We start from the raw sequence: 13,918 nt of genomic DNA, 5'->3' as shown, positions 1-13,918 counted from the left end.
CTACTGAGCAGTATCTCAAACTCTGATTCTTAGAAATGCTCCTACTATGATTCTGTGAAATGAACTACAAATGTTCTCTCTCTTATGTTCATTACTAAATTGTAAGAGTCTTCCTAAGTTAATGGTGTTTTAGATAAGGCCAAAGCTGCTCATACAGAAAAATGCAAAATACTTGTACACTAAAATTCCTTAATCAGATATCAGCAAAAGAAAGTAACTATAAGCAAGCAAGATCATCTGCACCCACAGCCTCTGCATCAAACAAGGAAGATTTAGAGACAGCAGCAGCAGCAGACATTGTACACAAAGGTCTTGGGAGTCTACAGTTTCTAAGGTGTTTTTTGGGTTGGTTTGGGAGGTTTGTTCATTTCATTTTTTCTTATAATATTGTCGAGGATTCTGCAGCTAGCCTTTTAGACTCCAAACTAGGACAGTGAAAGAGGTCTGTATCTCTGTGCAGATGGCTACTGTATTTATACAATTAACTGAACTTGGACAATTTGAATTCATCACAAGTAATTGATGTTGCAGAGTTGCTGCTGAACTGGATAATGCAGTAAATAAACAAATGACCACACTTAGACCTGGACAGGAGCAGCAGACAAAACTGGTTTTGGCTTTCAGAGTAAGACAGACCTCCCTGATGCAGTTTTCCATTAAGAATTACAATAGCTAGGTATGGAATTAGAGAGTGGCATGAAATGGATGTACAACACATTAAACATACTTCTGCCTGAGCCAGAAGCAAGTTTCTCTACACAAAGTCCAAGTTGATAGCTGCGAAGAAAAAAAAAATTGTGGCTTGGAAGGACAACTGTTAAGCACATTCAGTATCAGAAAGCTTGGGAGATACTTGGAGACCCAGAAGTGGGCAGTTTCATTGAGGAAAGAAAAAATGACTAGCCACCAAAAAGAGGGGAAGTGGCTTGGAAGTCTGTTGGTGTATCTTTCTAGCAGGAATTAGAACTGTGGAAAATATGCTACTCTCTCTGGGAAACTTAGCAGCCGAAACCCAGCTGCAACACTATCGTGTGGGAAATCATCTCTAACTGGTCTTGTTTTCTTAACTCTAACCAAAACAGTAGCTGTGTGTGGACTAACCCCTTTTAGCCAACCACAGTGCCTTAAGAGATGTGTGCTGTCTGTGTGACAGAGACGCTATCCAATCACCATGTAGCTAGTCGGGTGGACAAGAGTCTATAAATTGAGATGTATTGTAAACAATAAACGAGCACGATTTCTAACCACATTGGTATACGATCTGTGACTCGGGCTCCGTCCGCAGAAGGATCCCTGCAACAGAAGTCCATAATCACCAGGTCACATTCTGCATGCCTAGAAACATGTGAGAAAAGGCAAACTGTAAAAATTAGAAAAAAGAAAGAAAAGGAATTCTGACCACTTGGAAGTATCTAATGATCAGTTACGTCTCTGCATGGAAACTGCAAAGAACACACTGGTGACCTAGCTGGTCAAAGGAATAGAGAGCTTAAATGGGATGTATCTGCAGATAACCACTACGGTAAACCCACAGGACAGCTAAGCTATCCTAAAGAGGGATTTGAGGGCAACTCATCTTTCGTGAAGATTCTCTGCACGCGTTGGAAAGGGAATTTTTCGAGGAACAAGAAGGATGAACCATTTCACAAGAAGTAAAATATGAGCTGTAAGTGCAAGATAAGAGAGATAAAGTCTGAAGGACAGATACTACTAAAATACTATGTATTGGCACTTAAGAGCATTCATTAATGCAAACCCCCAAAGATTATAAATTACTTAGAGGGGAATAAAAGAGAAACAAATCCTTCCTTATACCAAAATTTGCAACAGAAATATCTTAGAAGCAAACTGAATTGTATAGACAAGAAAGATGATTCCAGCTTTCTGAAGTCTCAGTTCACTCTCTACGGAAGAGTGACTATGTAGTCTTAAGATTCCCTGCTCTGAGACAGGCAAAGAGTTTTCGAGAAGGGGGTCAGGTAAGTTCAAAGTGGGTGTGCGAAAAATACAGAAATTAGTCAGAGGGAACAACCAAGCTTTTATTTGATATAAAATCAAGACAGTAAACACAGAATTAATAAAAAATTTTTAAAAAATTAAGAAAAATTGTAGAAGGGTCTTACAGTGAAGTTAAACACTTGGATAGTAGGCTGAAAGTGACTTGCTCATTTATTAAGACAAATCTTATCTATATGTTGTTTCTAAAATCTGATGGGAAGATTCTTCTTATTAGAAGGTAAAAAAAAAAAACAAAAAACCAAAAAAAACCCAAACCAGTGGGCGTTTCCAATACTGGGGAAAAAAGGCACTCAAAAGTCATGTGAGAATTAAAAAAGCAAACCCCAAATTTCTGACAAATCTGAAGTAAAACACTAAAAGCTTACGTAACAATGAAGAAATAAGTATAGAACAGTCAGAGAGTCTCTTATGAGCCACTAAACTCACCCTAAATGAAGACAACCACTTCTATAAAAGCCTATCAATGGTATACAGGAAAGAAAACTTCAATGCTGTACTTAAGCTTATTGTTTGGGAATGTTTAACTGGAGGTTGTTTTCCTTGAAAGTAGTGATTTCTGTGTATCTACATCTTTTAAAGAAAAAACTTAAATAAATTTTTTACTTAATTTTTGCAGTCATATTTCAAATGTTCATCTGCCAGTCAAAATAATTTGTATGCCAATATTTCATGCAAGTAGACAATACTTTGAAAGGCCAGAATTCAAACCAACTCCAAACCATCTCCCAAGTTTAATATCTTCTTTAAGAATGAGAATAGAAAGCGATACAGTTTTCAAAGTGCAGAAACTTCAAATAGGGGAACACAAAGGCACATCATTCTCAAGTTTATTTGGGCACTTCTGTTCTGTCTGTTGCAAGTTAATGAATGCTGCAGACTGTATCCTTGTACAAATGCCCTGTACGAGAAGCATCTCTCAAGATCACTGCTGATGCTGGATTAGTGTGCGATCCATATACACTTTTTTTGATGCCACCTAATTTGAGTTACGTTTGTATCAAATGAAAAAGTTGGTTGATAGACAGAGTTAAGCCTAAGACAGGTTTTAACTCCAACTAGATCCACTCAACAAGAGATTAGCATTTCAAAGCATCTTTACACATCCAAGACTAACACTGTAGTGAACTACTTTCACTCATAGGAAAGGTGTAAGTCAGTGTGTCAAATTAATTCATTAATGAGAATAAGAATTATGAGGAATACCTAGGTCTTGGTGGACTCTCTTTGAGCAAGGAGGCACATAAGGAAAGGATGTACCCAAGCTGAAGATAACGTGGAAGTGAAGACATACTGAAATTAAGAAACATTATCGGCTAGATTACTACTTTCCCATATCTGTCTCCAAGTCTCATGCCTAAACTTTACATTTTATTATATGAAATTAGTTTTTATTTTCTTTAAATGTTAGCTGACATTAAGAAGTGATTCAATACACACGAATCACTGATCAATTGCAAATGTACTTCAAGTATCTATTTTTTCAACTCTCCATTTCTCCATTAAGATTGGTATTTCTGAACTGTATTGTGTTACAGAGAGAAGCATTCAGTGGCAAATATTAGCTGGATGCTCTTTGGAAATCTACAGAAAAGTAGAGTAAGAAATCAAATTGCATCTTCTAGCCTCCTCTCCCTCACATTTCTTAGGGAATGGAAAAAACATAATTTCTTATCCATATTTAATACAGATCTGGCACTGTTATTACTATAATATCATTATAAACAGAAGTTGTTCAGTACCACCAGTTATTTTCTCTATTTCTTAAGGTTCATTGCTTAACAAGATTTGTTGTGTGCAAATAGAATAAAATTCCAAATAAGATTATATGTACTTGTTGACATAACAGGACAAATTCACATAAGTAGTGATGAAGAGTATACTAAAAAAAAAAGAAAATTAACACAGCAAAATGCAAATAAGGAGGTACTTAAAAGCAGGCGATCATTGAGAAAGAAGATTTTACTAGTCAAATCAATCTGCCTTACACAGGAAACAAAAGCATGCAAAACATATAAAATTAAAGAAATGGAAAAATGAGGACGCTGATGGTACTGAAGATAAACACATTCACCATATAACTGATAGGGGAAAACAAAAAGATGTAAACAAAGGATTTAAAATAAGGCATATAAGAACTGAAGTGACTGTTACTGATCTACTAAGAGATAGAAGTTTGTTTTTCCACCTAGACCATGGTTCTTATGGGCAACTTCAATCACTCTTACATGTGATGGAAAGGCAACACGGCAAGACACAAACAATCTACATTTCTGAGGCTGCCTGGAATAACAACTTAATACAGGCACTGCACTGGCTAGGCAGGTGTGATGCTCCTGCAGAAAGCTCCTGCTATTCACAAACAAGGAGGAACTGGTAGTGAACGTGGCAATGAACAGCAGACTTGGCTGTAGCAACCATGAAATAAGGGAGTTCAGAATCCTGAGGGGGAGTGACGAAGGCAAGCATCATCGACCAGAAGTTCTGGATTTCAGGCCAGATCGGCTTATTCAGAGAAGTGGTAGGTAGGATCCAATAAGAGGCAGCTTTGAAGGTTCATGAAATCTTGCAGGTCATTCAGGACAACCTCCTTCAAATGCAAGGACTGCCCATCCCAAAACTCAGGAAGACGAATAGGAAACCAGCCCGGTTAAACAGGGAATACAGGACTGAGCTCCAATGCAAAAAGGCCATGTATGGGAGGTGTCAGCAAGGATGGGCTACAAACATTTCCCTGACATATAGGCTTGGTTTTAGGAAAAAAAAAAAATCCACTAGCTACAAAGTTGGTTATTTCTAAATAAGCGCATAGGAATAAGAATGGACTGAGACCAGCCCTGCAGAGAAAGACTTAGGGATGTTGGTGGGTGAAAAACTAAGTATGAGCCAGCAATGCATGCTCAGAAAGCTAATCTCATCCTGGGCTGCCTCGAGAGCAGTAGAGCCAGCAGGTCGAGGGAGGTGATTCTCCCCCTCTATTCCATTCTGGTGAGACCTCACTTGAAGTACTGCACTCGACTCTGGGGCCCCTGACAGAAGAAGGACATGAACCTTTTGGAGCAGGTCCAGAGGAGGGCCACAAAGATGATCAGAGGGCTGGAGCCTCTTTCCTATGAATAAAAGCTGAGAGAGTTGGGGTTATTCAGCCCGGAGAGGAGAGGGCTCTTGGGAGACCTTATTGCAGCCTTCCAGTACCTAAAGGAGGCCTACAAGAAAGCTGAAGTTTAAAAGGGCTTGTAGTCATAGGACAAAGTGTAATGGCTTTAAACTGAAAGAGGGTAGATTTAGATTAGATGTAAGGAAGAAATTCTTCTCTGTGAGGGTGGTGAGGCTCAGGCTGCCCAGGAAAGTTGAGGATGCCCCCTCCCTGGAAGTGTCCAAGGCCAGGTTGAAAGGGGCTTTGAGCAACTTGGTCTAGTGGGAGGTGTCCCTGCCCATGGCAGAGGAGTTGGAACCAGATGATCTTTAAGGTCTATCTCAACTTAAACCATTCAATGATTCTATGAAATAACTTCTAATTTTCAGGACTGAAAGACCTGGGTAAGATGCTCTAGATCATGAACACTAATTTTCAACAACATACATAACTCTTTCAACATACTCAAAAACAAAAGAAAGCTGGTACTGTGATGAAGTTTTAAAAGGATAAATGGAATAACCCAGAATAATTATAGGCTTTATATGCTATTATGAAACAAGCACAAACCAACAAAACAGATCTGACCAACAACAAGCAACAGCTAACAGACCAAAACCAGAGGCTAATATAATCTATAATCATACTACACTCAATGTATTTTGTGTATGTGGTCCCTATTGTCATTTTAGTATATCCTCTTAAAAGTCCAATGCCAGAGGTATATTGAAAGCATTTGATTACCTTAAGTATCTACTTCTGCGTTCATTAACCACTTATAACATATTAACCACCACTCTTGAACTGAGGTCTAAATATACTACAGAACACAGAGGTTTCACACTTTTCACTACAAAGAAATCTACTAGCTTATGAAGTTTGCCTTTTTAAAATACTGTTTGAGCATCAGCAATAATGCAGCCATTTAGTTTACTTAAGATTTCTTTTTTTAACAGAAGTAGTGAAGTAACATTGGTCAGGAAAACTACTGTCAAAATCCATCACTCCCTGGAATTATAACACATATGTGCAATACTTACTTTTAACGTATCTTTGACTGCAGTCCTGCCTTCCTTTCCAAGGAAAACATTATAGGGGTAAAGCCGGTCAATAATATGCTGAACTGACATCATAGGAAAGGAATTCTAATCCAAATTTCAAAAACAAAATTATTTGCGCATTCAATCATCAGTTATTAACCTGAAAACCCTATATAGCACTTAAAATAAAGCTGTTAGGGCAGTATACAAATGACCAGTTCATGCAGTATTCAGTCAAATGTCAAAACAGGCATTTCTCAAGCGCAATGCGTTATAATATAAATGGCTAAAGTAGATTAGAAGAACTATGTCCTAAAAATTACCTTATTTCCTGTGCATAAATGGAAGCTATAGTGACTGGCTCAGATACCTAAAGACATTTAAGGTTAGGAGAGACAAATCCCACCACAGGTAACTGAGCTTCATAATATTACTAGAAAAGAATCAATATCACATGAAATCTCTAATATGATAATGACCCATGTATTTGCAGCAATTTCTAGTATCAAATTTTGATTCTATTACATTGTACAGGTTCTACTCAACAAATCAATTCCTAGAAATTTGTGAACAGTTTGATCAAAGCTGTTTTGTTTTGAAATGAGCTACTAAGTATGCTTGAACCTTCCATGCAAAATTGAAAACAACTTTATTTTTTTTTACTATCTCCTTGTTAGTTGTAAGTACTAACTCTTGTCAGTTGTTGCCTGAACTAGACAAAGATTCAATTTTTTTGCCACACTAACAGAAAAAGAAATGGAAGCGCATTTATGCACATAGGCATAAAGCCTTTCACGTTGGAAAAGTGTGTTTTAAAAACTGTAAAGTAATACTTGACTGTTTGTTTTTAAAAAAGACTTACAAATTTTTGAGGACTATTTGTGTGTAAAACCAGTGAAAAGCAGTCAGTGGACTGGCACTACTTTAAGCCTTCAAAGTAAGTAAAAAGTAAATAATGTAATTTAAATAAAATTAACTGATTTTTGGTTTTACACTTGGAGTTACATAGGCACCCAACTGAAAGAAGAGTTGCTTAAAAATGAAATCAGGAGATGCATATTTTATGAAATGCATAATTCAATTCATACTTATAATCAGTAATACTATTTATAATGTTCCGTGTTAAGAAAAGATCAGTAAAAATAAACCATTTAAGGCACTGTAGTAATTGTACTGCTTAAAGGATCAGGGAGCCCTTTATTGCATTTTAAAAACCCTCTGACTATATATAAAGACATAACATATAATTTGTCCACATTATCTCAAATTAATAATAATTACAATGGCGTATATGAAATTAGCCTCTTCAGAACAGCACCCTATGAAAAATTCTCCCTTTCAGAAGGCAGGAGTTTTCAACCTAAGAAATACATTTTGGGACTATGTGAATCCATGATAGAAGATAAGGAGCTAGTCATTGTAATGCATTCCCTCCACACTTTTAAGTGGTTAAATCAACCAAGGTAGAAGCAGAGCATAGCAGTGACCCAGCATACGAAAAGAAAAACGCTGTAGCTAGAACCACTGACATCAGCTGCCTTAAAAAAACAAGGGATTAAAACGTATTCTAAAAGAAACAGTTCTACAGTTCTAGTCTACCTAAAAAAGACACTGTCATACAACGACAACACTTCACATTCCTAATGTAAAATAAAATGCTTCCTTCCTTCCATAGTTTAGATAATAGCTTAGGGATCATTTTCTTTCCATTGCTCTGAAAGCCATCTGGCATTCATTTAAAAATAATTTTTAACTACAGGGCTCAAAGAATAAAAAGTTGCCATTTATTTTAAAATCCAACATGTATTTCTTTCCTGAAGCCCTCCAAATACTGTTTCATTTCTCTGAATTTGAATTTTAATCACTTAACAGCTACTGCAGTACATAAAAAAAATTATGTCTGTACGTATCCAGCACAACTGAGGGGACTGAGCACCACAGTAACACAAATAATTTGTATGTTTATAATCTATATAATCCAATAAACACATAGAAGCAATCTGCCACTGAGCAGTACCATCAGTAAAATAATTGCACAGAAGACACAGCAGAGAATTACCCCTAAGAGTCCTTTCTACAGACCTTGGACAGAGGGTTTGAGAAGCTGTCCTGGTGTTACCCTCCTGGGTTGACAAGATCTTCCCACGTGCAAAAGAGAACTAACCCCTCTCTATTATAAAGATTTCTCCCTAACTTCCTTCAGGAAGCACCTTCTGCTTTTACTTTGACTTTTTACCATGTAATTACAAAGTCCAGTGGACAAAAACCTGTCAGGCACAGCTGAAAGACTGCCACAGCTTTAGTCCTGATCTGCCTGATCTGCCAATGCGAATCCAGCAAGTATAGAGTACTATTTCCCTCTGGATTATGGCTGTCATGAAGTACTGCACCTTCAAGTGTGAACAACCAGCATCTTCAGGTACCCTTTATACCTATGGTTATTCTAAATGCACCAGCCAATCCAAAGACCTAATGTAGCCTTCATCTCACACAACTTAAGTGTCTTCTATACCCACACTTGAATGGTTGTTTTGGGTCCTTTTAGGTGTCAGTGGAGAGTAATAGGGGACTTAGTAATGCAATCAACCTGACTTACTTGCACATCATTAAATCAGAAGCACTTCTAGGTTGTAATTTTTATTCCACTCCACTGACTACCTCAGTGTTATCAGGTAAACCGTAGATACCCCTGAAGTCAGCTAAGATGATTTAGCAGAATAAAAACCATTATTTTGAGCACCAAGATACATCTAATGTCATCACAATTCTTGTGTCATGCCATACTTTGTCCGTCACTACTATGCTATATAGTTGGTTAAAGCATTATCCAGAGATATCTGACTGGGGTTTTCTTCCTCAAACAATCCTTAGGTTTTACAGGTTTATTTTTTTAAATGTTCATGTTAATCTTCTTCTAACAGCACAAATAATCCAGATCTAATTTTGAGAAATAGTATTTCACAGCACATGTGTATGCACATACCAAAATCTGAACTGCAGCCGATAAGCTGTCTAAAGGAAAATCTGGAAGTCCCAATGTAGAAGATTCTTGAGAGCAGAGAGTTGTAGCAAAAGACAGGAGCTGAGAAATTCTGCATAGGAAAAAGTAATTACAGAATTTTATACATGCTATCTGTATTTAAAATGATAAAGTCTATAAAGTTAAACACAGTATAAGATGCTGAAACTATTTCTGAGCGCAAATAAGTCAGGTGTGATTGAAGTTTTAAAGCATTAAGGATTCATTATACGAAGGCTGCATAGGAAAAGCTGTGTGAGGATACACCCACGCATACTAAAAAACTTCAGTTCTGGTCTCTATGCAGTGATAGAAGATACAAAAATAGCAAGGAATCCTGAAAAGACATTGTTTTTCTTCATGCATTCCATTTTAATTCTTTTTTAATTATAAAAAATTACCTCTCTGTGGAAACGTTTGATCCAATTGAATATAATAGCTGGAGATGGTCCTGCAAACAGAACATAAAATCACAGAGTAAACTAATTTTGGGATCATACTGTGGGTCACAGCTCATGATGATTGAGGCATTTTCTACTTTTCCAACTAATTTAGACATGAAGATTCTACTCACTCCTTGACACAGAATTAATTTTAATTAAAAAAAAAAAGAAGAAAGATTATTACTTTTTTTTTTTTAAGGTTATTTTGTTTTATGGAAGTTACTTTTCTGCTGCAGCATTCCTTGGCAACTCTAAGCCTGCTTTTCAGGAATTTATTAGGTGCCAGCATGAAAAATACATTTGAAGACAAATCTGTTACTCAAGGATTCTTTTCAGAGGCGAGGTAAGTAAAATGTCAAAATATCAGCTCTACTCAGTACAGATGATCCAACTCTTCTGCTAGGATACTTACCTTAAAGGGCAGATGATAAATGTCTCTAGCTTGAAATCGAGAGCGAAGGGGTGGATCCAAAGGGTTACCAGAGTATTTAGGCACTGGCAGGCCCAATGCTATCACTCGAAAATCTTCACTAACCCGAACAATCTTCCATGCATCTAATTCTGATTTTGTATGATCCTAAATGAATTACAATAAAGTAACAAGAAAGAAAAACAAAGAACAATCAGTACATCATTAAAAACTTACGATGATTAAGCTGCAGACTGACTAGCAGCTCTGATCCTTCAACCTAAATGTGGTAATGTTCTCATGTTTCATTCAAAGGGGCTAGAACTAATCAAATTTGTGGACGGTAAAAGCAAGTTTTTCCAAAATGAACGCCAATGGAATGCTTGACTAGGTGCAGCTTCAGGCCTGTAGCAATTTGACCTACGACCGCACAGATAGTCAAAGCTGAAAAGCTATCATTACAAACTGTTTTACCAAAGAACGGAAGCTAAACAGACCACAAAATGTATTTATTTTAAAATATTAGAAGCAGATTACCATGAGCAAGCTTTTCTTTCTCTTTTTTCCTCCTCTTAGAACTGTAAAGGAGTCTAAAACCTGCTTTTTAAAAGTTTCATTTACAAATTTTGCTTTATTATAAGCAATAATGCAGAACTAGTCCTCTTCATGTGAAGATTAAATGTTGTATTTCACTTGTTGGCATGTAAAAGATTCACTGCATAGAAAAAATGCACTCTTTAGTCTTCTAACATCACAGTTAAGCCTTCCTTGAAACCATACCTGAGTATATTTGCTACAGACCTAGATGTGCAGTAATTACTCACACAAGAGAAGAGAAAAAGAACATTAGCTTATATAATACAATACTCCCCGAACGACAAAACAACAATATTAGATTTATTGTAGCAAGAGCTTTATTTAATTCGTATTCTATTAGCAATGTGCCTGCGGCACTCATTTTGAAACATTTTATCATTAGAAAAGCGTTGAAAAGGAAAAAAGAAAAGAGGAAGATGCTTTGCATAATTGCAACCAAATCCTGTCTGAGTTCTCATTTTCAATCTTTAAATATATTTTTAAAGCTTACTTTTAAAATATACTAATAATGCTTCCAACACCTGCATCTACTGATTATATATTATAAAAATGTTTTTTTGAAAAGGCACAGATCAGAAGCTTAGACATGATGAGAGGCATAAGAAATAATGATGTATTTTCAGAAATCCACTACAGTACTTCAGATTTTGGGCAACTTCATACAACTGAGATCAGTGACGGAAGGCTTACTGCAAATTTTCTTCCTGTGCCACATGGGCCGGAATTAGATACCTAACCACAGTTACGTATGACAGTCAGAAATATGAGCAAGCAGGTGTCAGGCTGTTGCGAGAGACTGACAGGCATGTGGTTGGAAACTACAGTACATGGAAGTAAGAAGCAAACTACTACTAAAAACTGCCTAATGAAATTTTTTGAGGTCCCCAAAAGCCTGAAAAGTATCCTCTCAGATTTAGGCAGTAGGACTCAATGCCTCAAAAAAAGAAAAATGGCTAAAGTAGCGGTGGCAGCAGACACTAAAACTCCCTTTCCTACCAAAAGAAAATTTCTCTATTTCCTATAATTTAGATTTACATGTACTTTTGTAAACTAAAAGCAAGACAGCACTGATGAATACAGTGTCGCTCATCTTAACTGCATTTTTTTTGGTATCCTAACATTTTAAAAGCTTAGTAACAAGGCTCCTGCAATGTTCAAGCACTACCTGAACTTCATGGGAACAATTTCAACTTAAACCTCTTTTCGCAAGTATATTTTAGTTACTCTCACATAGTGGTTTTCACATTTTAAAGACATAAAGGCTTCATACAAAACAGACTAACACAAAAAAGTTAAAAAAACTTTTCCATATGGACAGACCAAAATAAAGCTGAAAACTGTTTTTTGCTGTGGAGAGTAGTAGTTTGACTTCTTGCGTAGCTTTTGCCCTGCCTATTTCATCTTTTGTAACATCCCAGAAAAAACAAATAACATCATGGAAACTTTGGTGAGGCTTCCCCCATTTGTCTCGTAAGTACTCTCCCCTTCATCATGGTATTTCAGCACTACCAAAGACGGGGCAGGGGGGAGGGGAGGGGGCAGTGTTGGGAAGGAAAATCCGAACAGCCTTTCCATACCTGCAGAAGTTTGTCATAACGCTCTGCAGACATGAGAAAACGACCGTCTTCAAGCTGCATTTCCCTATTCTCCAGCAAATTGTTTAACACCGGCAGGACATTCCGCTCAGCCTTCTCCAAACCTTCCAGCACAAGGATTCTGCCCTCAGTAGCCGCACGAACTGCACACTTTGAAAACAAAACAAAAAACTAACTAAACAAATCAACATTATTATCTCATTAAAACCTGCTGAAAAAGAACCTCCAGGTGCTTCCCAAAATAGTATTTATTTCTGTAAGAATCAGTAAGATTCACATCAGTAGTGATCAGGAAGAGTGACAGCTGAATGCCTTAACAGTGCTACACATTCATGAGCCGGACTCTTATCTCCTAACTATTACAGGGGCTGACAGAAATTAGTTCCAGTTTTTTGTACCAACAGAATAAAATGTAAATTCTTACAAATATTTTAGTGTATACACAACACATATTAACACGTGGCACCCGTTCCTTTTGAAGTTGCATCATACTTCCTATTTTCAGGTATTTTAACACCATCTAACAATTCTGAGTCAGCTGTTTATACAGAAAACAGACAACCAAGGTTGTTTTCCATGTTAATAATTACATTAAAATATTGAGGAAAAAAGTCATGTATTCCTTTGGATTGCTCTGTAATTCAGTGTAATTTGCCCTAGGTACATCGCTTTATTCTGACTAGAACGTAAGTCTATTGAAACCAAACATGGATGGTAAAATCAAAATAGTGCTATAACACAGACAATAAAAAATGTGATAAAATTAAAGAGATCTAGAATTACATTCCATGACTGAACGTCTACAAAACCAGAATAAAAAAGTAGCCATAAATTTGATAATCCTTTGGAGCCTTTGGGATAGAAAGTTATTTCTTTTCTATATTTCACTTTATTAGTTGGTTATATCTGGCTGTTTATTTAAGTGCATAATATGGAGCCAAAAATGTAAAACTAAACTTTGGTGCTGGTAATTTTGTGCAACTTTTTTGCAGTCAATGACTCACTCAAGTAAATTAACTACACTTCATATCTAATACTCACAATTACTGTCCAGTAAAAGACTCTGAAATTCAATACATTCTTGTCTACTTCCAATTTGCAGAAGTTTAATCCCAATATAATGGGGCAGGTTTAGGCACAGGCAACACTTACAGGCACCGAAGAGTCTTTCTTGACATTCCTATTATGTTTTAACACAATTTTAGACACAAGCACAGTTGCAAAGGGAGAACAAATGAAATCTCTTCCCAGCATGAGTCCTATAAACTCCTACAGAAGAACCTGTCATATAACGCTAGATGGTAATCTCTGATGAATAAAATAGATGCCAAAAATTGGGACAGAGAAAAAAGGAGTATATGAGAAAGAATAATGAAGAAGTACCAGAATATAAAAATAACAAGAAAAAAAAAAGTTACATATGAAAGCAGAATTATAAAGGACAACAGTATAAGCATGTTAAGGGTCGAGGGGCCGAGGTACCCACTCCTCGATTTACCTTAACGGAATCCCTCTGTCCTGATAGAGGCAGGAAGGGATTTAATAGGGAAAGGAAGAAATTCACACCTCAGTCTGCTCGGATAGCTGAAACAAACTTTAATATGTATAATAAAGCCACACAACTATATTCTATATGTATATGATTACAAACCAAAAGGGAAAG

At 36.7% G+C, this 13,918-nt stretch overlaps 1 protein-coding gene across 1 annotated transcript in view; it reads right to left on the bottom strand.

Moving 5' to 3' along the window:
• LOC104495772 (von Willebrand factor A domain-containing protein 8-like) overlaps positions 1-13,918 on the bottom strand; it is a 49,433-nt gene that overhangs the window by 22,304 nt on the left and 13,211 nt on the right. The window contains exons 3-7 of the mRNA XM_010138787.1: positions 12,238-12,405; positions 10,067-10,231; positions 9,613-9,662; positions 9,176-9,284; positions 6,193-6,297 (exon numbers count right to left, since the gene is read on the bottom strand). Coding sequence (XP_010137089.1) covers positions 6,193-6,297; positions 9,176-9,284; positions 9,613-9,662; positions 10,067-10,231; positions 12,238-12,405 — 597 coding nt within the window. The remainder of the gene's footprint in view (positions 1-6,192; positions 6,298-9,175; positions 9,285-9,612; positions 9,663-10,066; positions 10,232-12,237; positions 12,406-13,918) is intronic.

The sequence above is a fragment of the Buceros rhinoceros genome, unplaced genomic scaffold (genome assembly GCF_000710305.1).
Source record: "Buceros rhinoceros silvestris isolate BGI_N320 unplaced genomic scaffold, ASM71030v1 scaffold3526, whole genome shotgun sequence".
Lineage (NCBI taxonomy): Eukaryota > Metazoa > Chordata > Aves > Bucerotiformes > Bucerotidae > Buceros > Buceros rhinoceros.
The sequence above is the reverse complement of the archived record's forward strand: the minus strand, read 5'-3'. Positions and strand labels throughout refer to the sequence as shown.